The sequence below is a fragment of the Mchenga conophoros genome, linkage group LG8 (genome assembly GCF_057382185.1).
Source record: "Mchenga conophoros isolate Kocher_MC1m ecotype Shallow Benthic linkage group LG8, M_conophoros_male_GT1.1, whole genome shotgun sequence".
NCBI lineage: Eukaryota > Metazoa > Chordata > Actinopteri > Cichliformes > Cichlidae > Mchenga > Mchenga conophoros.
This window is the reverse complement of record NC_140533.1, coordinates 17676992-17698380: the sequence shown is the minus strand read 5'-3', so window position 1 is coordinate 17698380 and position 21389 is coordinate 17676992. Positions and strand designations below refer to the sequence as shown.

The 21389-nt window shown below is 39.8% G+C and overlaps 2 protein-coding genes across 5 annotated transcripts; one reads left to right on the top strand and one right to left on the bottom strand.

The window, feature by feature from the left end:
* Window positions 1-637: 637 nt before the first annotated feature.
* Window positions 638-10301, top strand: LOC146568526 (pleckstrin homology domain-containing family S member 1-like). 4 transcript variants are annotated; one of them, XM_085284615.1, is made up of 17 exons: window positions 638-721; window positions 1087-1109; window positions 1466-1563; window positions 1657-1772; window positions 2022-2156; window positions 2811-2886; window positions 2987-3016; window positions 3470-3523; window positions 3739-3810; window positions 3919-3990; window positions 4250-4305; window positions 4379-4429; window positions 4523-4651; window positions 6314-6415; window positions 7392-7484; window positions 8294-8429; window positions 8551-10301. In XM_085284615.1, exons 2-17 carry the CDS (start codon window positions 1100-1102, stop codon window positions 8635-8637), a joined length of 1317 nt encoding a protein of 438 aa, XP_085140741.1. In that variant the 5' UTR covers window positions 638-721; window positions 1087-1099; the 3' UTR covers window positions 8638-10301. The 4 variants fall into 4 exon arrangements, with proteins under 4 accessions (XP_085140741.1, XP_085140740.1, XP_085140742.1 ...); XM_085284614.1 differs by lacking the exon at window positions 638-721 and having other exon boundaries at window positions 932-1109; XM_085284616.1 differs by lacking the exons at window positions 638-721; window positions 3470-3523 and having other exon boundaries at window positions 932-1109.
* Window positions 10302-12094: 1793 nt separating this feature from the next.
* On the bottom strand, window positions 12095-21219 carry dclre1a (DNA cross-link repair 1A (PSO2 homolog, S. cerevisiae)). Its single transcript, XM_085284612.1, has 9 exons — window positions 20501-21219; window positions 18263-19624; window positions 18037-18170; window positions 16586-16704; window positions 15784-15927; window positions 15483-15628; window positions 14463-14617; window positions 13682-13823; window positions 12095-12628 (listed from the first exon to the last, which is right to left on the bottom strand). The coding sequence occupies exons 1-9, from the start codon at window positions 20925-20927 to the stop codon at window positions 12462-12464; spliced, it is 2796 nt and encodes a 931-aa protein (XP_085140738.1). The 5' UTR covers window positions 20928-21219; the 3' UTR covers window positions 12095-12461.
* Between the last annotated feature and the right edge of the window lie 170 nt (window positions 21220-21389).

The following is a 21389-nucleotide window of genomic DNA, read 5'->3' as shown; positions in this document are numbered from 1 at the left end:
ACAGGACATCAGACTACTTGTTCTTATTGTGTAATTATAAAGAAGTATCATACAGAAATAAATAACCTGAAGTTTCAACAAAAACATTCAACATTCACACTTTCCCTCATTCACAGTAGTGCTGTCCCACACTACAAATTTTGTTATTGATCCAATAACAAGTAAAGGGTTAGGGTTAGGGGTTAAGTTGCTCTGCATGTGTGTATGGTCAGAAGGGGGCCTATTTCAATAAAGACTTAATCAATCTTAATCAATGTGACCTGTTAGGGCTTTTATGCATTTTGCATCATGTTTAAGATAACTGGATTCACTAGGAAAAAAAGATTTGTGGGTATTGGCAAAATAGAAAAAAAAGCCACCTCAGCTGGCTCCTTTCGATGTGGAGCATCAGCCACATAGCAGGGCTACTCTGAGCCCCTCCCGGATGGCCGAACTTCTCACCCTATCTCCAAGGGAGAAGCCAGCCACCCTTCGGAGGAAGCTCATTTCTGCCGCTTGCCACTGCCAAGACTGGCAATAGCTGTAATGCTTTGAGCATATCTTCTTGGAATCGCCTCTTCCGAGAAGGTGCACTTGAAGTTGTCACTCCAGTAACCAGAAATTCCAGTTCATATTAGATTTTTCCGGTCACTGTAAGAGATAAAAAAAACAAAACAACCTGGCTTCTTAAACAGTTGCGCAGCTTGCCAGAGAGAGTGCGAGGTGAACAGCTGTTCCACAGGTAAGAATACTTATGCTGTACTTGTGTTGCAATTAGTAGTTTTTCTGTCTTTGTATAGTTTAAAGTCCATTCAACAGCAAGTTAGTGAGATAGGTTAATGCTCTTTATGAGTTCATACTTTGAATTCGCTGATTGTAAACGACTCACTTTCCTCCCTCGTGTGCTTGCACATGGGCATTTTTTCTCAGTGTTTAAATTCAACGACGTTTTTCTTGACATAAGCTTTGTGTTTGAATAGATTTTGCCTTTATGTAGTGCATTTATAGAGGAATGGGCATAATAAGGATAGTTTTTTAATTTTTTTTTGAAAGGTTGAGTTTCAGAGAGTGATACATTCTCATGTTATCATCTTCATCTTTTCAAAGGTTTGGTGTAAAAATGAAGCCAGGTATTGTATGAGATCTGGGAAACTTGATGGGTGTTTTTTGTTTTTGGTGCTGGTATTTCCTGGTGTTTTGTCAGCGCTTACGGTGTATTAGAAAACCTGTTTTTGCAGATGAGCACAGAAGGTTAATCTGACAAAGACAGAATCTAATGTACAAATCTGACACGTTTATTAACAGCTCATTTCGTCAACTTGCAGGAATTAAAACTTTTCAGTTCTTACATATTTTGCTGAATACCAGCAAAATATGTAAGAACATACAAACATAGAACTGGAAATACAGATTTTTGTTAATAAGGCGAATCTTTAAGGTCACCTTTAAGCAAAAAACTACTAAACAGCCTTTTTGTTGCCCTCAGTTAGATGCAGTTTGTTCTATGGACCTCCGAAAGCAGTGACAGAGGTAAGAGCTGGATACCTGCATAAGTCTCCTCCTCCAAAACTGATGACAACAGAGGTAATATAACCCACTCAGTGATCCAGTAATTGTACTTATATTTGCAGTTCTTTGTGAAAAGTACAAAACATTGTTTAACCTTTTTTTTTGCAGAAAGCATGGAAGAAACGTTTCTTTATCCTGTTCAAGCTCAGTGACACAGAATATCAGCTCAAGTACTTCAGAAGAGAGGAAAAGGACAAGGCAGCTGGAGAAATAGACTTGTCACAGTAAGTTCTTGCATAACACTTTAAAAGCTCACCTTAAGCCATTAAGGTCTTTGAGAATGTAAACCAGCATACTTTTCTCTCCTTTGTTTTCCAGCATATTCTTTCACCAACACAAATGTGTGTTGAACTTTTAAAATACCAAATCTAAAAATACAATTTCATGTACATACATGTTAGAATTTGAAGTGGCACGATGCAAATAGGGCAGCTCTGCTTTTGAGGGTTTAACTTTTTTCAATCGCCCATCAGGGTCTCACTGTTGCATGTGAGTCCGCAGCATCATCCAAAATGGAACTGGATCCAGAAAAGCTTTAAATGCTCCCCTTCCTGTGTGCTCTTCATCAAGGCTACGGAACGGGAGTACTTCCTTGTCGGGGAGAACAGGTTAGTCAGCAGGGCTTTATGGGCTACATAAAGCTGGCATGCATTTTATTACACTGTCCTGTAAAAGTTCTAGGCAAACCGCAGTGCAGATTGTCATGTGGCGTTTTTCTGTTTCTTTTGTCTGTTGTGCCCAAGTACTGACTGCTGTTGTGTGTATGGACTCTTTTCAAAATAAACTACAGTCATTTTGTTATGACAATGTCTGACTCATCTGAAGTGTGGATAAAAGCAGCCAACTTTAATGGGTGTAACTTTTTCAAAAGAGATTGGTTTATATTGTTTTCTTTGAGGGGGGGTTCCTGCAACTTTCATAATATGTTCCTGTAAGAGTAAACTGCATTAATTTGAAAGTCAGCAATGGCAGAACCAAGACAACAGGCTTTCAATTACACGTTCTCACCTCCCCCCTGCCCTTCACACCCTATTACTATTTTAGGAGGTTTCAACAATCAAAAAGACACCATAATGCTGCTTTCTGGTTTAGTAACATTTATCATCTGGTGACGGCTTTGCTCAAACTAAATTGCCCCTTTTTACTAAATTGTTATTATTTCCACTCTGCGTTTAGTTTTGGTATTGAATTTTAAATTAAACCCAGTAGTTGTCATTTGTGGAGCCTAAAAAGACCTTCATTGGTATCCTTTATTCTTCCAGCGACGATGTGGATGGCTGGTTCTCTGACCTGTTTGATGCAATGAAAAGCCGACCTCATCAACTCTCCTCTTCAGGGGTACATTTAACCTTTTTTTTCATAAAAATAATAAATACAATTTAATTATATGCAGTGTTTGCTTCTTTTGTCACTGACTTGGACTATCCTGCTCCTACAGGAGTTCCCTTATAAGCAGGCAACGATTGAGGTAAATACTCAAAATCTACTTGGCGATATCTACTCAACACATGCACAGCATCTGAGGAAAGCTTTGACATTAAAAAAAAAAATACATTCACTTCACATGGAGTCAGTATCTGGTTACCTCAGCTTAGTTAAGACTGTAAACAGCTTGCCAGTTAACAAAATCCACCTACCAGCAGCTATCCGACGTATATCTTATTCGAAATCTGTATAAAAAATAAAAAGTCACGTTTTTATTATCTGTCAGAGTATTTCGGGTTTACAGAAAGATAATAAACTGTACGTTCAACAAGTTAATCGCCTGCAAACTCCTTTGTTTCCAGTCTTTGTGTTGAGATAAACAAGCTATACTACTTCTATGTTTGATCTCTAGAAAAGGAAGCAGATAACCTTGATATAAATATACAGTGCCTCCTTCTATGACAAAAATAACAACAAAAAAATCTCTTTTTTACAGGTAATTTCAAAACCACTCATCAGAAAGACGAATTCTTTCGCAGAGGCTGAAAAGGTTGGTCACCAAAAGCTCTGTGTTAATTTGCCTCATGCTTTCTCAACCAGAAAGCATCCAAACGCTAAATTATATCCTAATTTTTTTTTCTTTCTGCAATTTTCTTTGTTCTTCCAATCCACGCTTCTCAATTGCATAAAATATTTTTTATGGGGTTTGTCTTATCAGGACAATGCAAATGTTTGAATGTGTGCGTGTGTGATTTTACTTGTCAGGGATTCCTAAAATTCCGGTCAATGTCCGATCCGTCCTCAAACACTTTGGAGAATGTCACTGAAAAACCCGAGGTGCAACATCTTCACTTGACTTTTCGTAGATAGTAAACAAAATTACCTCTCTCCATTTGAGAATTAGACTTGACTGTATGCATTATTGCTTTGCATCTTACTCAACAGGAGCAAGCGGATCCTAAAAGACGCGCATCTGAGCCTGAGGAACCAATCTATGTAGTTCCAAGACCACAAAAAGTACAACTGGGATTAAAAATTATTTTCATTGCTAATTCTTTGGCCTGATCAATCATGTGTTTTCTCTATAAAATGACAAATAGAATATGTTCATGTTAGAGTTTTCCAAAGTCCAGGTTTGAAAAAAAAAAAGCAGCACAAAAACTAAAGATAAACAGTTTCGTAGCATATGTGACAAATGATGAATCACATCTTTGATCAAAAGTACAGTGACTAAGACTTTTAGTAAAACCAATTTCTTTTTTCTAATTATGCACAGAATGTGAATAAAGATGGACCACCAAGTGGGGAACGACGCAACAGTGTGGAAGCATTGTAAGTATTAATTAATGTTTCCATTGTCATACAGACTTCTTTAAAACATGTCATAATGTTTGTTCTCATTTAGATATGAAACAATGAGTGGCTTCAAATATATTGAAGAATCAGCTCAGCCAGAGTAAGCATACAGAATTTTTTAAGATAATGACAATAATAATGATAGCTAACTGCTTATGGTTGCTGAAAAGGTAACCGTACCAAATGCCTCTAGGGACCATGAAGTTGAGGACGCTAACAAAAGCACGCTGATGAGGACCGTCATTCAGACCTTTGACAAAATGAAGACACAGGTGTCCCCGCTGCCACCGTTTGCTGAGGAGCCAGATGATGACAACAACAGGTAGCTCTCACGCAGTTAGTGGTCCTATCTCTGTTTGGCTTGTTTACTTCAGTCTTCTATATCAGTGCCCTGGAGCCCTTCGTGACATGTGTTGTGAGCACCCTACAAAAATAATAATCACAGGTAACTGTGGTGCCACGGGCACAAACACCTTGACAACAACCAGACTTATTTTTAGCGCACGGAACTGTTTACACTCCAGGAAGAGGCAAGAATTTATAAAAGGCAGCGTTTCAGAGCCAGTTTAGCAACAAATGTGCTTGACAACATGAAACATATCTTCTTATCTTGGGAAAGAAGTTGTGTCTCAACTCAACTCTGCCTCTACACTTGGACTGAACATCTTTACTGATTCATTTACAGTTAGGCTGTGAATGTGTGTTATGGCACAACTGAAAAAGGCCTATATATATAAGCTAAACATATCAATTATATATCTCTCAGATTGGGTGAAACCGTTTAACATAATCTGTGTTATCTGTACGTGAATCCAAAGGCGCTTTTAAACTACACTTACTTGTGTGCATTATCTACTGTTGATGTCTGTTACAGATTATTTACACAAATTAATTTTTTTAAGTCCTTTTGCTTCTTATGTAAAAGCCTCTTGGCTTGCGTACAATAAAAACATTGTGAAAAGGTCAACTCGGGTAGCTTGCCTGGTAAACTGTCTCTTTTGTTCTGTCTTCCTGCCCTCACCCACAGCCGATCGCAACAGATTTTTTCTGTTAAAAAGGAGTTTTTTCTTCCCACTGTCGCCCAGTGCTTCCTTATAGGCGAGTCTTTGTATTATTTTACAGTCTTTACCTTACAGTATAAAGCGCCTTGAGGTGACTCTTATTATTATTTTGCACTCTACAGACAGAATTCAATTAAACTGAATTTTGTCCTGTACAAATATTTTATGCTTTTTGCAGAGGATTGGGTTCCTATACTGCAAATCACTCACTCGTCATGATGTCTTTCTTAATAAATAAAAAGGAATCCCATCAAACAATACAAGGTTTCATCATCATCCTATATTTAAAGCACTGACGACAAACTGTTTCTTTCTTGCATTCATGCCTTTCTGTTTAACAATGATGTTCTTTGTGCAGGCTGAGGCTAGAAGGAACTAAAAATTTTAAGTGCGTCAATCTGAGGTGGAGTCTTAGATTTTGTTTTTCCTCTGCAGAGCAAGTTTAAACCAGTCAGTTTGATCTCCCCACGCTGATCACCAGCGCAACAGACCGGTGTTTCTTGCCTATTCCAGTTTTTAGCCATTATCTCCTGCTGCTGTTTGCCTTACTAAAATTTCTGTGATACTGACCTGTGTAGTAATTATTCCATTTCACACCAATGTGGCTAACTGGTGTGCTGCAACACTGAAAGATTGCTTCTGTACTCCCTGTCTCTACAGTGTGGTATAAAAACTCCACTCCTCCACTGCTTCTACATTTCGCCTTTTTGAATGTTTTGCCTCGTCCATGCTGCATTTATGACACATTTGGTCCTCTTTTTTGAGTAACTGCAAAAGACACTATCATGGGGGTAAATGTGGATGTCTGTCCATTCCAGACTTGCAATACAGTGCCAATGACTGTTGTTGTATGCATGCAAAGTGTATGCAGCCAGACTACACATTTACTAATATCTGGTGTTTTATTTCCTTATGCTATACAGTAAACGCTGGTCTACAGATTTAAGCAGCAGCTCTAGTGACCATGGTGCCATGTCCCCTGTTGAACTATTGGATTCATCTGAAAAAAATGACTCCAATGAGAGGTGAGATTAGACAGGAAGTTGTTTTTTTTTAATTCAGTTTCATAATAAGCAAACACAATGTGCCAGTAGGTGTTAACCTGTATTAGGGATAAGTTGCTTTACATGACACATGGACATAGTAGCATTTTAAAACCCAACTATAGCAATGTCTGTCATATAAAAATAAAAAAGTTGTCACCACAGTCTGACTTAACCAGAATTGAATGCTGACATGTTAGACTGGTTGGCGTGGTTTCTGGAGATTTCTACAAGAAGGCGATGACAGCTGGTGATAAGCAGTCTTTCAAAACAAAACAACAACAAGTCGTTGAAGTTTTATCCAAGAATTTAAATAGGCTATGTGTAAGAGTCCTGCCTGTTATCGTTTTCTTTTGTGTCTTCATGTCTATGCATGTCCCATGTCTCCATTTCAGTGACATCATGGTCTATGCTGAATGCTTTTTTTCTAATATGGGACCTTTTAATGCCTTTGTCTTACTTATTACTCTTCTCTTCCTGGCCTATATTTAGTCTGTGTGCTTCCCCTTTGCTTTTGTTGTTCACAGGTTGCGATCTTCCCCTCATTTCACTTATTGTTAACTAATTTGATTAAAACTGTGTATTTTTCATAATGTTTTTTGGGGGAAAATTTGTACAATTAATGAGTACAATAATATAAATTCAAGTTGTGAGGAAAGGTAGCTGGATGGTTAGATTTAGCTTTAGCTTTAGATGTACTTCTCTTACGGATACAAGATATAACACTCCCTAATAAAGCTTTTGTTGTCTTTTAATTTTCTTTCAAGTATTGACAGAGAGATTGATGTGAAAGACATGTATTTCAGAAGGCAGTGCACACTAACTGAAGTAAATGGACAATCAAGTTATAAACGTGATATTAAAGCATGAAAGATCACACAGTTTGAACTGATTTGAGTCATACCTTTAAAGATTTGATAGAACAATGGATGTTGTTGTCTTTTGTCTTTCTTTCAAGCTCTGACCACAGAACAGAAGAGCGGGATATTATGGTGAAACAGGCAGACCTTAAAAACTACCTGACCCTAACAGAGGTGGATAGGAAGCCCAGGTGGGTTTATCAAAAATCAGGATGAAATCCAACAATCCTCAAACTGAAAATGTATTCACATAGGACTGCTTTGAGTCAGATAACTGAGAAGCCTGGTCTAACTGGAAGATGTAGTGTCAAATGTTTGACTAAATGCTTTCCAACTTGTTAATATTTATGGAAACACAAAAATCTCAGACATTTGTGTCATATTTACTCAGGTCTGTTGATCAGGTTTCGTTTAATCCTGTGTATCACTGGCAAAGCTGGCCACAGTTGGACTGTTTGTCCTGACTTGCGCTTTTACAGCTGACGAGGCTTAATATTGTTTATTCGTGGCATGTTTGATTTTATTAGGCTATTTCTTGTGTCAGTTTAATTGCTTTTCTCTGATATGTTTGTGCTGATATTTTGCGTGCCACTGAATAGCGGTCTCATCTGTTCATCCAACATCTAACATGCTAACTGAGACCTGTAGAATCTCAGATGTAGATCTTGTGTTTTTTGTCATTTCTTGGAGTGAATTTGCTTGGACCTCCACTCTTTAGAAGACTGAGGCATTGCGTTAACACACAAATGCTCATGAAAACTGCCAAAGCTGCTTTCATAACATGCTCAGACTTGCTGATGATCAAGTGCATACGATTATAGGCACCTGGCCTCTAATGAAATGAAATGAAATGCCCATGGAAGCAGTAAGCATGCACTTAAATTTTTAAAGGACTGTATACAGTCCTGTGAAAACCTTTTTCTGCGGTATGCTAAATAGAAGAGCCAGAAGCTACAGAGTGCTTGGAAAACTCAAACCTCTCTTTGTGTATGTGTGTCAGTGTGTCTGGGTGGACGGGACAGCCACAGACCGTGTGTCTGTTCCACAAAGGCGACCAGATTCTGGCAGTTAATGACCTGCAGGTCAGCACTGTGGAGGAGTTCACCACGTTTATCAGCAAGTCACTCAAGAATGAGGTATGCTCATAACTTGCAATCAACCAAATGACAACGCACTAACAGATTATAAGAGTCCATGATATAGATGTGTTAATTCATGCATGCATTCAGTCTATCTGAAAAGCAAATCTACTTTCAGGTGAAAGTGACCCTCCTGCGTCAACCTAGAAACCAGCAGCTGCACCTGCCAAACTTCACCTGCACTGATTGGCAAAATGCTAATTAGAAATGAGAAATTTCATTCTTCTACAAGCCAGCATGTGTTTATATGACCTGTGCTGACCACTTATGATAGCTGACAGTATTTTCCCTTCCCTTGCTTTTTTTGTTTTGTTTTTAAATCTGTCACCAGTTTACTCAACAAATGAAGGATGAAAATCATTTTGCACCTTGCATAAACCATATTTGTGACCAGATAGATGTGATCTTCTTTTGGACAAGTACTCAGTGTATGTTTCAGTGCTTGTTTAATTAACTGCAGATAAGAGGAAACTGTCAAAAGTTACCAAAGAAGGAAACAAAAGGCAGAAAAATAGTTCCTTGTGCTGCATTAACGGTGCCTTTTCCCAGGCTGATGTCAGTGTCTGCAAGATATTAAATTGTACATGACATGTTGTGAAGAAATGGTGTAAATATGTCGATGAAAGTAAATATTGAGCCTATTCGAATGTCTTCAAGTACGATGTCAAGTACTTTTTCCTAACATCACCTACCCAATTGTGTGTTTTCGATTGTAAGATCACCAGAAGCACCAGCTAACAGATTTAACCTAAAAAGTTACGGCTGAATTCTTTTTGACAAAGTTATATATTTTGAAAATATACACGTGTGCATTTAAAGTATTAAAATCCCATTTTATTATATTCCTGTGGCTTAGGAAAGCCAGATATCTAATGTGAATGCTATCACCATGCTGATAAATCTCTGGTTTACCTTGTAACCACTGAAGTCTGGTGATTGAGAGCCGAGTACCAAAAATCAAACCCACGTGCAGAGAACCCAAAGTGGAGGCGGAGGAAAGGGTTTAACAAAGGTTTATTAGCTAGCACAAGGATGATGTTTACAATGGCCCTTGACTTAAGGCTTGACACATGGGGCGTGGGGGTCTTGGCTAGGAGAGAGGGATAAAGTAAGGGGACAGGTCCAAGAAAGCAACAGCAGCTGGCTGGTGATTAGGTACGCACTGGAAGAGAGGAGAGCAGTGTTAAAGCAGTAGCCAATGAGGAGTTCTGGAGAGCGTGGAAGCTATGGAAACTGTGCAGGTGGGAGATGGAAACATTGAAGGAGAGGTGGTGTAGTCCGGGTGGGTTTGGTGGTGTGTGTCAGCTGTCCTGGGCGGTGAAGGTCCCGTGGTAGTGTAAGGGCAGGAGGGCAGGCAGGTGAGGCAAGGAGATGATTCTGAAAGCAGGCGGGTTAACCAGATTTCCAGGATAAGTTATTCAGTGTGATGTAATTCCCAGGAGCAACTAGAACACAAGATTGCAAGGTTAGTAAAGCACTTGAGAATCATAGACATGAAGCGTGAGGCCTGGTTACCAACATGGGGTTGTTGAGGAACTGGCAAGGAAACAGTGTCAGCAAGCAGCTTAAATCTCCAACCTAATTGCCTCAATCAGCTCCAGGTGAGGGAAGCTGTAGGCCCTGCCCATGGGTGGATACCAGGGAGGTCCAGACCTTCAGCAGAACTTTACAGCCACACACCCAGACCATGACACAGAGATTCTTTGTATGTATGCAGTGATTACATGAGTGCACTAATAAAATGCTGGCATACATTAATTTTTTCTGTTTGGCTTTTTTTTTTTTTTTTAACACAAGGATTCCTTGATAGTAAGTCAAAGCAAGTAGGAGATGAACAACGAAGAGACCATTAGCTGATGTCCTCAGCACCTCGGGGAACATTAATATGTAGACAGAATCGTGTTGCTTCACCTATTTGTGCTGTTTTGAGACATGTAGTAGTGACTCAAATAACTGAGGACACTTGCACACTTTACTTTGTACTTGGTTGTAATCTTTTTTGTATTGTGCCAAATAACCAGCGCCGTTCCAGGTGAAGGTCCAGCATTAAATGGACTTTATCTGCAAGGCCTGTTCCCTTGAACTGCTGCAAACCAGTTTGTTCAGAATCGATTCATTCTTTCATTTTTTTACGCAAAAATACTGTTTGAATGTGGCAGCAGAAATTGAGACTCATCACACCAGGTAATATTTTTCTAATGTCTGGTTGTCCAGTTTTGGTGAGCATGGTTAAACGGTTTCTTCAGTTTCCTGTTAACTAACAGGAGACGTCCCTGGTGAGGTCTTCTGCTGCTGTAGCCCATCTGCCTCGAGGTTTGAATGTTACTTAAATCACCTTTCTTCTCAGTTTGAACTTCAGCAGGTCATCTCCACCATGTCTACACGGTCTAAATGAATGGTGTTACTGCCATGTAACTGTATGATTTGATATTTCCACAGCATAACACATAAAATAAAATGAGAGGGAAGAGGGACAGGGAATGAAATGCCTAATGTCTATATATATATATATATATATATATATATATATAGACATCCATCTATTTTTTTTTTTGCCAAAAACTAACATAAGTGGTTAAATTTAAAAGCTGTGAATTAATATTCCAAGCAGCTCTTCTGAGTGCTTTTATGCAAAGTGGTGATGTGGAAACCAAATTCCTAGATTAACCTCCTAAAACCCGAACTCTTCCACAGCATGCATTTTTTAATTTCTCTTTGATATTTGGGCATATTGGGACCCAATGAATGTAAAAACAAAGAATCAGCAGATTTGTTGTTTTTTTTTAACCTGATTTCTGTTCCTAACAAAAATGAGAGCCACGTATGAGGATATTAGTTATAAATTTTGATGGAACAGTGGCAGTATAATGTCCTTGTAAGTGGATATCAGGCCCTTGTAGAGAAAAATTTAGTATTTTGGTCTAGACAACCCAAAATGTGATGTCCACATGTGTGGACGCCAGATCCTAGGAGGTTAAAATTGTATAGATAACTTGCACCCTGCAGTGTGCTACACGGTGTTTCTCACATGGTGGAATCTACAGGACACATTTCTGAAGTGTTCAGCTTTTGTTTTTTTCCTTTTCTCTCCTCCTACTCTGGTATCTGATGCTCAAAATACACATGCACCCTGAAACACCTTAACACATGATAAGACAGATGGTTTAACTTAAGGACGAACGAAATCAAAAACCATCTCTGTACTGTATGTCTGCTGACCCAGAGATAAACTCCTGAAAGACAAGACCGAAGACATCTTTAAAAAAAAAAAAAAAAAAAAAAAAAAAAAAAAAAAGGGCTTACACTCACCTGGCATTCCCTCCTAACACACTGTAAGTGGCTGCAGAGGTTCATCAGTATGAATCACAACATAAGATTCAGCAGTGAATATCCACATGTTGACTGCAACCTTCCAAACTGACCATGTAAAGTTAGCAAATTAGCCAAAACAACTATTATCAATATAATACTTAGAGTCATAATATGTCTTATAAACCTAAAAGCTTTGATGGGCTCTTCTAGGTGCTTTTACATAGGTTGGGGAATAAAACGGATTGTTTAAAGAAGGCAATAGAAATATCAAGTATTATTAAATATAGAGCAATTAGAGAGAAAAGTTTCTAAAGTGGTATTGTTGCAAAGAAATAAAAACACGGTAGCAATGTTATTTTAAAATATTTATTTCTTCAGCATAAAACTTTGATCATGTACAAAATAAATCACAATAAAAAAAAAAAAATTGCACAGTTTCAGAGCAGCACCTGCAGCATATCAAATGAATGAGATGGTAAAAGAGTCTGGATGACCCTGGTCCAACTGTAAGTTTAATACATGAATCATGTCAGGTTCATATAACACAGCTTCCAGAGTTTTTCTAATTCAGGTCTAAAAATCACAACCGCTTCCTCTAAATTTAAATGTAAAGTTAATTAAACAAATAGCGTTAAAATAAACCAGTCCATACAACACTTCAAGTATCGCATACTATTAGGGTGTTCCTTTAGCACCGACAGGCAGCTGGAAAATAAGTCACTGTTTATTCTTAACGTCCATGAGCCACTCACTGAAACACTTCTCCATCGCCTTCCTGTTGGCCCAGCTGCCATTGTTAACTGTAGGGATGATCTTGAGGGGCTGGAGCCACTGCACAAACCGCTTCAACTCAAGAAAGCTGCTGTGTTCACTATAGGGGATACCTGTCAGACAAACAGATGGGTTGATATCATCATAAACCGACAGCTCTTTAAAAAGCAATTAGCTAATTTGAAAGTTTTACTTCTCCTTTGGGAAATTTTTAGAGTTTAGTCAATTCAGAGGGAAACTGGCTTGCAGTAAACAACGCTGGAGACAGATGTTAAACACACAGGGAAATCCATCAGGCAAGCAAAAGGGCAACGCTTTAAAAGCCGGACCAGATGCTCAATGAAGACGTCCACAGGCTCAGACTGTTCCCCTCTAAGGGACAATGCAGAATTATTCAGTTTTCAGTTAATACACAAAATAAAAACCTAGCTTGGAACCAATGCAGAAAGCAGATGCCTTGTGTTTATCCACATTTTAGCCCTGGACAAATTTTATGTGCTCCTCTGCTTTAAACAGGTCTAGCTAGAAAAAGGGGGGGGAAAAAAAGCCTATTCATGGATAAAGTCAGTCCGTTTCCACATGCAGAGAACATTTGCAGCAAATGGCGGCATATGGCAGGGAAGAGCGAGAAGGAGGAGATAAACAAGGCAGAGAGAGAGAGAGGGAGAGTGCAAATTGGCTTCCGGCTGAGTGACACACAAACTGCTGAGAAGGAAGAAAATATATGTGAGTGTGCACCCCAGAAGCCTCTAGCTGGTGATTGGAGGTTACGAGCCAGATGGCTGATGCTTCTGATGGATCTATTCAGAACATGAAACGGGGGTTAGGAAGAAAAACTGGCTAAATCTGCAATTGAAAAATCAAGTCATGGCCCAAATTTAGAACTGGGGTTTAATGCTAGACTAGGAAGTGTTGTCCACAGAGGAGATCCACGACCCCAGGGCACTGACGTTATGTATCCTGTTGCCACCAAGCCAGAGCAGTCTGAAACCAAGCCATGCTCTATTGTGATTCTATAAGACTTGTTTCAGGCTTTACCAAAAGAGGGAGCTGTAGGCTAAATACAACAATATTAACAACACTCAAATTGTTGTGGGATAATACTCTTATATATGACACTTCTTTTTCCTCTCCAAAAACTAGAAGAAAAAAGGCTTTGTGCGTACCATATATGGTGATGTTGCCGCTTTTCTGAGGCTGAATGTCTTCCACTGATTCTATCTGCTGACTGAAGGTCCAGCCGGTAGGTTTGAAGGCCACCAGCTGATCATACTGATGAGAAAAGCGTGCCAGGTGATCCTGCAGTTTCTGGAAAGAGAAGGGAAAAAGGGAGGGGAAAAAAGGACAACTTAAAAGAGCTGCATTGTCGGGGGTTTTCCTGCCTCAGCATGGACCTGGTGGAGTAAGAACCATATGCGTGACTGTTAGCTTATCTAGAAGAAATCTGTGCATTTTCTCGATTCCCGATTATTTCATGAATAAACTGTGTATTGCGCTCGAGTATTTTTAACTCAAATAAGCAAAAGTCACCAAAAAGAAGTTGTTTCCCACCAGTCTTTGAATAAACTCATAATGCTGTAGTTTAATCTCACACATGTATTTTAGAGTCTCTTTACCTCGTGATGTGAGCTCCTCTGAACATTGCTCATTAAGGAGAATAAAGCAGATATGAAAAGCTACATCTATTCTCACCTCTGTGACCTATCTGTGGTAATATTTAAATATCAGTTCTCCAAGATAGATATGTTTTTTACAAAAACATGACGATTTTCTGACCATTTTGTTGCTGCTGGTGTTCACATTTGGACTTAATGTGTGTTGCTAACATGGCTCACATGCCATAATTAAAACGTGCATTGTAAATCTGCTCTTTGTTGTATAAATATGAACTTAAAATATTAAGAATAGTGGGACTTTGGGAAAACAAGTCATGAAAAATGCACCTACTCTGAAGGACAGCTGCATCATGGGCAGCACGTGGACCTGGGCTGCCTTCCAGTCGGTGGTTAGACGTCCTTTGATTTGCTCCGACTCCAGACAGCACATGGTGTTGTACTTGTCTCTAGAGAGGCAAACTTTAGACCCCAGAACCTCTGCCAGCGCTGCAAATGAAGCAGAACGAGGTCTGTGTGAGAATGAAAACTGCAGGAAAACAGTGGATTTTAGTTTTCACCAACATTACTGAAACAAACTCTTCAAACTCAACAGGCCTTTATTAAAAAAAACAAAACAGAAAACAACTGACTGACTAAATATGGCACTCCCTGGCCTGTAAAGTGTTTGCTGTACGTGTACAAATGCTTTTGTGGAATAACAGAAGGACAAAAAGGATGAGTAAAGTGCTACAGTCAATTAAACTAGCCGTCTGCTTTTGTCTCCACTTCATGCAGCGCTTGTTGAAGCAGCTGTGATTAAAGAATGAATGCATGCAGTTTCCCCTTCTGTCAGTTAAACACTGTTTTTTCAGTTTTTCATTGTACTAAAGTGCTTCAAACTATCGTCCATGTATCACAAGGGAACACTTTGCCTCCACTTGAAGACAATGCACTGTGAGGGGCTCCAGTTTTTAAACAATGATGCTCCTATTTCAATATAGAAGAAATATCAGATGAACTTATAATAGGACAGGTCAGCCACACACAGAAAACTACAGGGGGAAAACTATTCTACTATTAGGTTTAGAAACCATTTTGCTTTGTGTATTCTCAGAATGAAATCAAGCAGTATTTAGAAAACCCATCTTCATATTTATTTTAAGTATAACTACTGTTACTAAGAGGTGGATAGAAAACACATTTCTTTCTGTATTTATACATTTGGGTCAGCCATGTCTCTCATGCCGAGATATCCGATTATAACTGACTTTCTGATTTTTAAAGGAGTAGAAAATGCGCCATACAGCTCAAAAACAAACAAAAAAAACATCAAAAGAAAGTGTGAGCATAGACTCTCCTGCAAAGCACATACCCAAAAAGACCTTCTCTTTCCCCACCGAGTACGACCCGCACACCACAAGTGTACGTGGGTTGAGTGTCACCAATTCAAATGCAGTGCTGGCTGCAAAGTTGATGACTTCTTGCTGCCTGGGGAAGGTGTACTCAGGGCTGCAGTAGCTAGAGAGATATAAGAGGTCACACTGAAAAATCTGAGTTTCACTGCTGGAGTTGTGCTCAGTTTACCAAAATCAGAGAGAAAGAAAGTGGTCGTCATTACCGGGAGTTGTTACTTACAGCAACAAGTGAAAATGATGAAACTGAGGGGTACTTACGTGGTATCCAAATAGAGTGTCTGTATCCTGCAGCTGAGTAGCTCAGGGTAGGTTTCCATTGAGGGGTCAGCTCTGAAGTCTCCGGTGTGAAGAACCGTCTGTCCATCGGGCAAGAAGAACAACAGCATTGCAGCACCTGGACAACTGAAAGAACAGATAAGGATACAAAAGAGAGGTTTTAATCAAATTTAGCCAGTTTTCACTGTGAGAAATTCATTTAACTCTCCAGGGAAATATTACGAGGAGTAAATAGAGTCATTAAGTAGAAACTATGTAGCACAACTGTAAAAGATGTGTTCTACATTCAAAAGAATGTATTCCCAGTGACATAATGAATAGGCTATTCGCTTGGTTGTGTCTGAATATACTTCAAATTGCCTCAATTTATCCCTTTATGACAATTTTACTATAAAGAAAGTGGCTACGGTAGAAACTTTTGTATCTGCTCCCGAATGCATGAATGCATGTTTTTGTAGTCTGCTAATAGCGGTACATATGTTATAAGTGACTCATTGTGTCCTTCTCCTCTGCCCACAGTGTTTTCAGAGCCATTTCTCTGGGTTTCAGAAAGATCATATGGGAAAATACCAGGTCAAGTTTTAATGCATGCTGGTGAAGAGCCCATTAACCTCAGCTGCAAATCTAAAACAGTATTTAAATCTCAAAGACAGAAAATCAACCTTCTGGTAATAAACCAGCTGAATCTGATCAGCATGAAATCAGCAGCGTGACAAAGAAGCTCTCATGTGTCACAAAACAGCGTCACCAGTACAGATCCCTGCTGATGTCACAGATGACTCACTGGTTAGCGTCTAGGAGGATGACCCGGACCCCCTCCACAGTGACTTCAGTATTCATGGGGAGGATGTGGACGTACTGCTCGGCCACCCTCAGTTTGCTCTTCACCAGGTTCCCTGTAATCTAATCAGGAGACACAGCTGAGAGTGAACAAATCTTTGCAGTTTACAGTGATGATCAGGTTTCAAACAATCTCAGATATGCGGAGTAATTCACCCCCCCGCCTCCCAAACCCTGGCCTTGAAATCGTATTTTCCCAATCTACTTTCTAATTACCCTCTGTGATTATGATCAAACTTTTCTGGGCTGTGATCCACCTGGCGCCCACGCTCAAAGTCTGTGGCCTAGCAAACGGAGTCCCAACAAGTACTTATAAGTCTGTTTTTAGCCTAATCCCCAGAAAACACACACACACACACACCACTGTGATAAACCTGACCCACTTGATAGAAGAACTCCCAACATCTCTAGTCTCTTGACTTTTATATCATTTCAAGTTCATACCTCATATCATACCTGATATTATATATTGTTAAGTCGTAGCTAATTGAATCAAAAATAAGCAATAAAGTCTGAGCTAAAGATTTTACACTTGTTTAACTGCAAACTTCAGTTTATTTAGATAATTCTCTACATTTAACACACCTTCACTGATGTAGCTTTTTCACAGTAACAACAAAGGGGATGGCAAACAACTGGGCCCCAGCTAAACTTATTTTACTGCACATCAAATGTTGTATTTCTGTGTCCAAAAGAAGAAGAAAAAACTCCCACAAAGGTCTTCGAATTTTAATTGACTCAACTGTGATCAGAGCCATTTGAATTTTGGTATTCATAGCTGCCAAACGCAAGCCGCTTTTTCCATTAATGTGAGTCAAAGCAGTGCAGAGAGATAACAAATGGATCAAGTACTTCCTCTATGAATTCTGTGGAAGTGAGGAAGCTTTTTAATGAGTTGAAAGTAAATAGGATTTCTGGCGGCAGGTGGTGGTGTTATATCATTTTCAAATAAGTGAATCGCTTCCATACCACTGAAGGAGAAATACATAAACGGACAAAATGTCAGCCTTTTGCTGAGATGGTGTTGGATATAGTTTCAACAGTGGACTCAAAGCAGGGATAACATCCATCACCCTGACTGTTTAGTATCATAGAAAAACAGCAACTGTTTTATGCAAATCAATGCATATAATAAATCAGATTCTGATTTCAAAACACAGATTGTGCAACCTCAATCATCTAAATCCTGCACAACATAAGCAAGGATATATTCATGAGAAGACAGACATCTCTACATCCAATATTTTCATAGCTGGGTACCTCACGGACAATCAGGGTGGTGAGAGAACATGTAAATGTGATTTAAGGGTGAACTGTCCCTGGCACTCGGTGATCCAGTACCAAATAAAAACAAAACTAAGTAAATTATTTCATCAAAACTACAGATTGACTTACTCTGTTGCAGTAGATGGGAACAGTGGAAGTCTTGGTCAAGCCTCCGTAGTGGTCTGAGTGGAAGTGAGTAAGGAAGTAGGCTGCGATGCCCTCGATCTGTCCATATCTAAAGGCATCAATGGCAAACTTTGTGCCTGGGGAAAGTTTTTTGCATAAGATTACAAATTAAATAATAATTAATGTTTAAATTTACACAGCAAGAAGAAATGTACATTTGCTTACTAACCTGGGATTTTCTTATAGAAAGGGCAACGGGGCAGCTGTACTTCTCCATCAGCATTGACTCTGTTCCTCCACCTCCTCCTCCCTGTGGTCCCACTCCTCCCCCAGACTTCTCCCTGTCCATCTACTGATGGGTTAATGGTTTCTGTGGCCTGTGGCGTATCTGCAGGTGTGTCAGCTTTATTTTTTCTCTGCCGGTCTCCTCTTTGCCGTCTCTGTCCCGAGCTCTTCCCAGCCGTTGGAGTAGACGAAGCGTTGAGGTCATTTGGTGCACTCTCTGCTTCTTTCTCCTTCTCCCTCAGTGGTTTGAGGCCAAAAAACACCCCGATGTCAGTTTGTTTGAGACCGGAGACCTGACCGGCTTTGCTGTGGCCCTTCTGAGGGGGCATGGCTTGAGATCGTTGGACAATGGAAGTTTGAGATGAAGGCACTTGAAGAGAAGCTGGTTGCTCTGTTTGAATAATGCTGTTTGAGTTTTGGGAGTGTGAGTTATCTGAGCTCAGAAGAGTGTCTCTCAGACGCTCTAAGACAATACTCTGTGGAGACTGAATACTAGTCTTACTGATTTCAGAAGCTTCTTTTCCACCTGAGGAAGCAGCTCTGTTCTCAGCAGTTAACTGATTAGTGGGTGTTAATGAGGAAACTGCACCCAGCTGGGTGTTTGCAGAAGGCAGTTTCTTTCCTTGCACATTGCTGGCTTCTGAATTGCTGTTTATAAAGTCAGTGAGGAGCTCATCTTCACTGGAGAAGCCGTCACTGAACAGCATCATCGAGTCTTCATGCTCATTTTGAATTGCACTGTCATTAAAAAGAGATTTTCTACACTCTGTAGTATTGATTTCAGTCTCTGCAGGGAACTCAGAAAGAGGAGAGTAGGATATCATGTTATCATTTTCCAAAGAATCCTCACTTCTGTGTAAATCTTCACTATCCTGCTGTCCACTATTTTCCATGACAGGGATGGATAAATCCCCTTTATTACTTTCCTGAGAAACAGTGACAGAGTTTTGGCTTTTAGTAGATGATGACCAGCCTTTCTTTTTCTTAAAGTCCTCTGGTCCAGGAGAACGCAGGAGCAGAAGGCCATTTGTAAGTTTTGACTGAAGTGTTCCGGTGTGACGTTGGTGAGGTGAGGAGCTAGGACTGGATAATGCAGGAGGAGTTAGAGCCCCTTGCTGTGAAGTCTCTAAAATAGACCCCTGATTTTTTATCAGCCCTGGAAAACAATCCAGGCTGGTCTCAGCCTGTTGGGACAGACTGCGGAGGGCTGTGCCGCTGCTGGCTCGACTGTGGGCCAGAAGTGTGTGGTTGAATTTCTTGTAATGGTTCGGAATGGTGGAGGAGCACCGAAGACCATCTGGACATTCTGTATGAACAGATAAATGAACAGTGCCTGCACTCGTTAGAGCAGGGTTACAAGAGGATAATATTTAGCACTTTACCAACTGCGCTACTCTACTCTAAACTAAACTGATGATATATACTATAAAGGTATCTTATCAGCCTGCTGTTTGAGATAAACACAACTGAGCTAAGTGCATAGAATCAGTGCTACACTGTCAGTGCACATTTCTTTTAATCCTTAATCCTGAGCTGTTAGGCTATGTAGAAGGTTTCTTTCTACCATCCAACAAGCATGAAGGATACCATCACAATGCATTATGGGAAATGAAGGACCTTTTGTTAGAGGAGACTTGTTTATCCTGTGGACTTCTGGTCCTCTTATTTAATTTTTTTCTCTCAAAAGTTTGAATTATCATAGATATGTCCGTATGCCATATCTTCTTCCAGCTGTTCCTTGTGGGAGTCGCCACAGGAGATCAACCTCCATCCCTATCCCGAGCTTCCCCTTCTGTCACACTACTCTGCATGTCCTCCTTGACTACATCCATTTATCTTCTCTATGATCTTGCACTTTTCATTTTCCCTGGCAATGGATACATTGCACAGAATTCTTTGTCCATCCCTATCCCACTATGCCCAAAACATCTCAGCCTCGCCTCTCTATCTTTGTCTCCAACCTGCTTCCATTTCCTTTCTGCCTCTCCAGGCTGCTGCCTATTCTCACTGCAGATCACAGCGTCACCTGTGAACATACATTCACTGGGATTGAGGAAAAGCTGAGATGGTTTGGATTATTATGGACCTGAATGGCTGCTGTGAATGACATTAGGCTTATCTGAAGCTGTGATTTGGTATCAAGTGTAACTTTAAGATGTGTGATGAGTATGGACGTCTGTACCTGTGCACGTATCCCTGGGAGTGTCAATACATTCAGCAACGTGCCATCTTTGGGACTGCACAACCAAAATGAAGAATGGCATCTGACAGATGGGGCAGAAGTCTTCAGGGGATGGGCCCTCGGCTGCAGCATTGTCACTTTGATTTGTTTCTTTTGTGGGAGATCTCTTTGAGTTAAGCTCCTGTGCATTTAAGCTTAAGTTACAGTCGTCTGTTATTCCAGCTGTAGCACTGACTTCACTTTCTGCCGCTTTGGCTTTTGCGTTCCTGTCTTGTGGCTTGATTGAGAGAGAAGATGCGTCTTTCTTGGAGGATTTCCTGAAAGTGCATTTTCTTTTAGTGTTTTTAGGTGGCGATTCGTGCCTCTTCTTTTTCTTGCCAAGAGGTTTATAGTCCCAGATGTCATTTTCATTTTCCTTCTGTGACATTTGGAGCAAAATAAAGCGTAACGTGCCCGACGTTACCTCGGAACCATTGTTATTACACAAGGACTGATGTTTGGTAACATTCCGCGATCACAGCAAGTTAACGGCTACTGACAACTTCCTTATATATTATATAATACACTGCGGATATTTGTTACTGATAAACAGTTCAACCTCATTATTTAACAACGAAATGGAGAAATTTTCCTTCTTGACACACCGTTTAATAACATGTCAACAGCAGGACTTACCGCCACTATGCTACAATGAATGGAGTAAAAACAACTAGGAAGGGACAACAACACTTTCTACACGTTTTAAACGATTAATTTAGCCAATTGTTTGATTTGAAGGCTGAAAAAAATAAGAACCCTATTTTAGAGGGTATTTAATTCGGATAATTGAAACTGAAACTCTTTTAGAACCCTTATAGTCGATAACATTTTTTGCTATTGTGTCGAAATC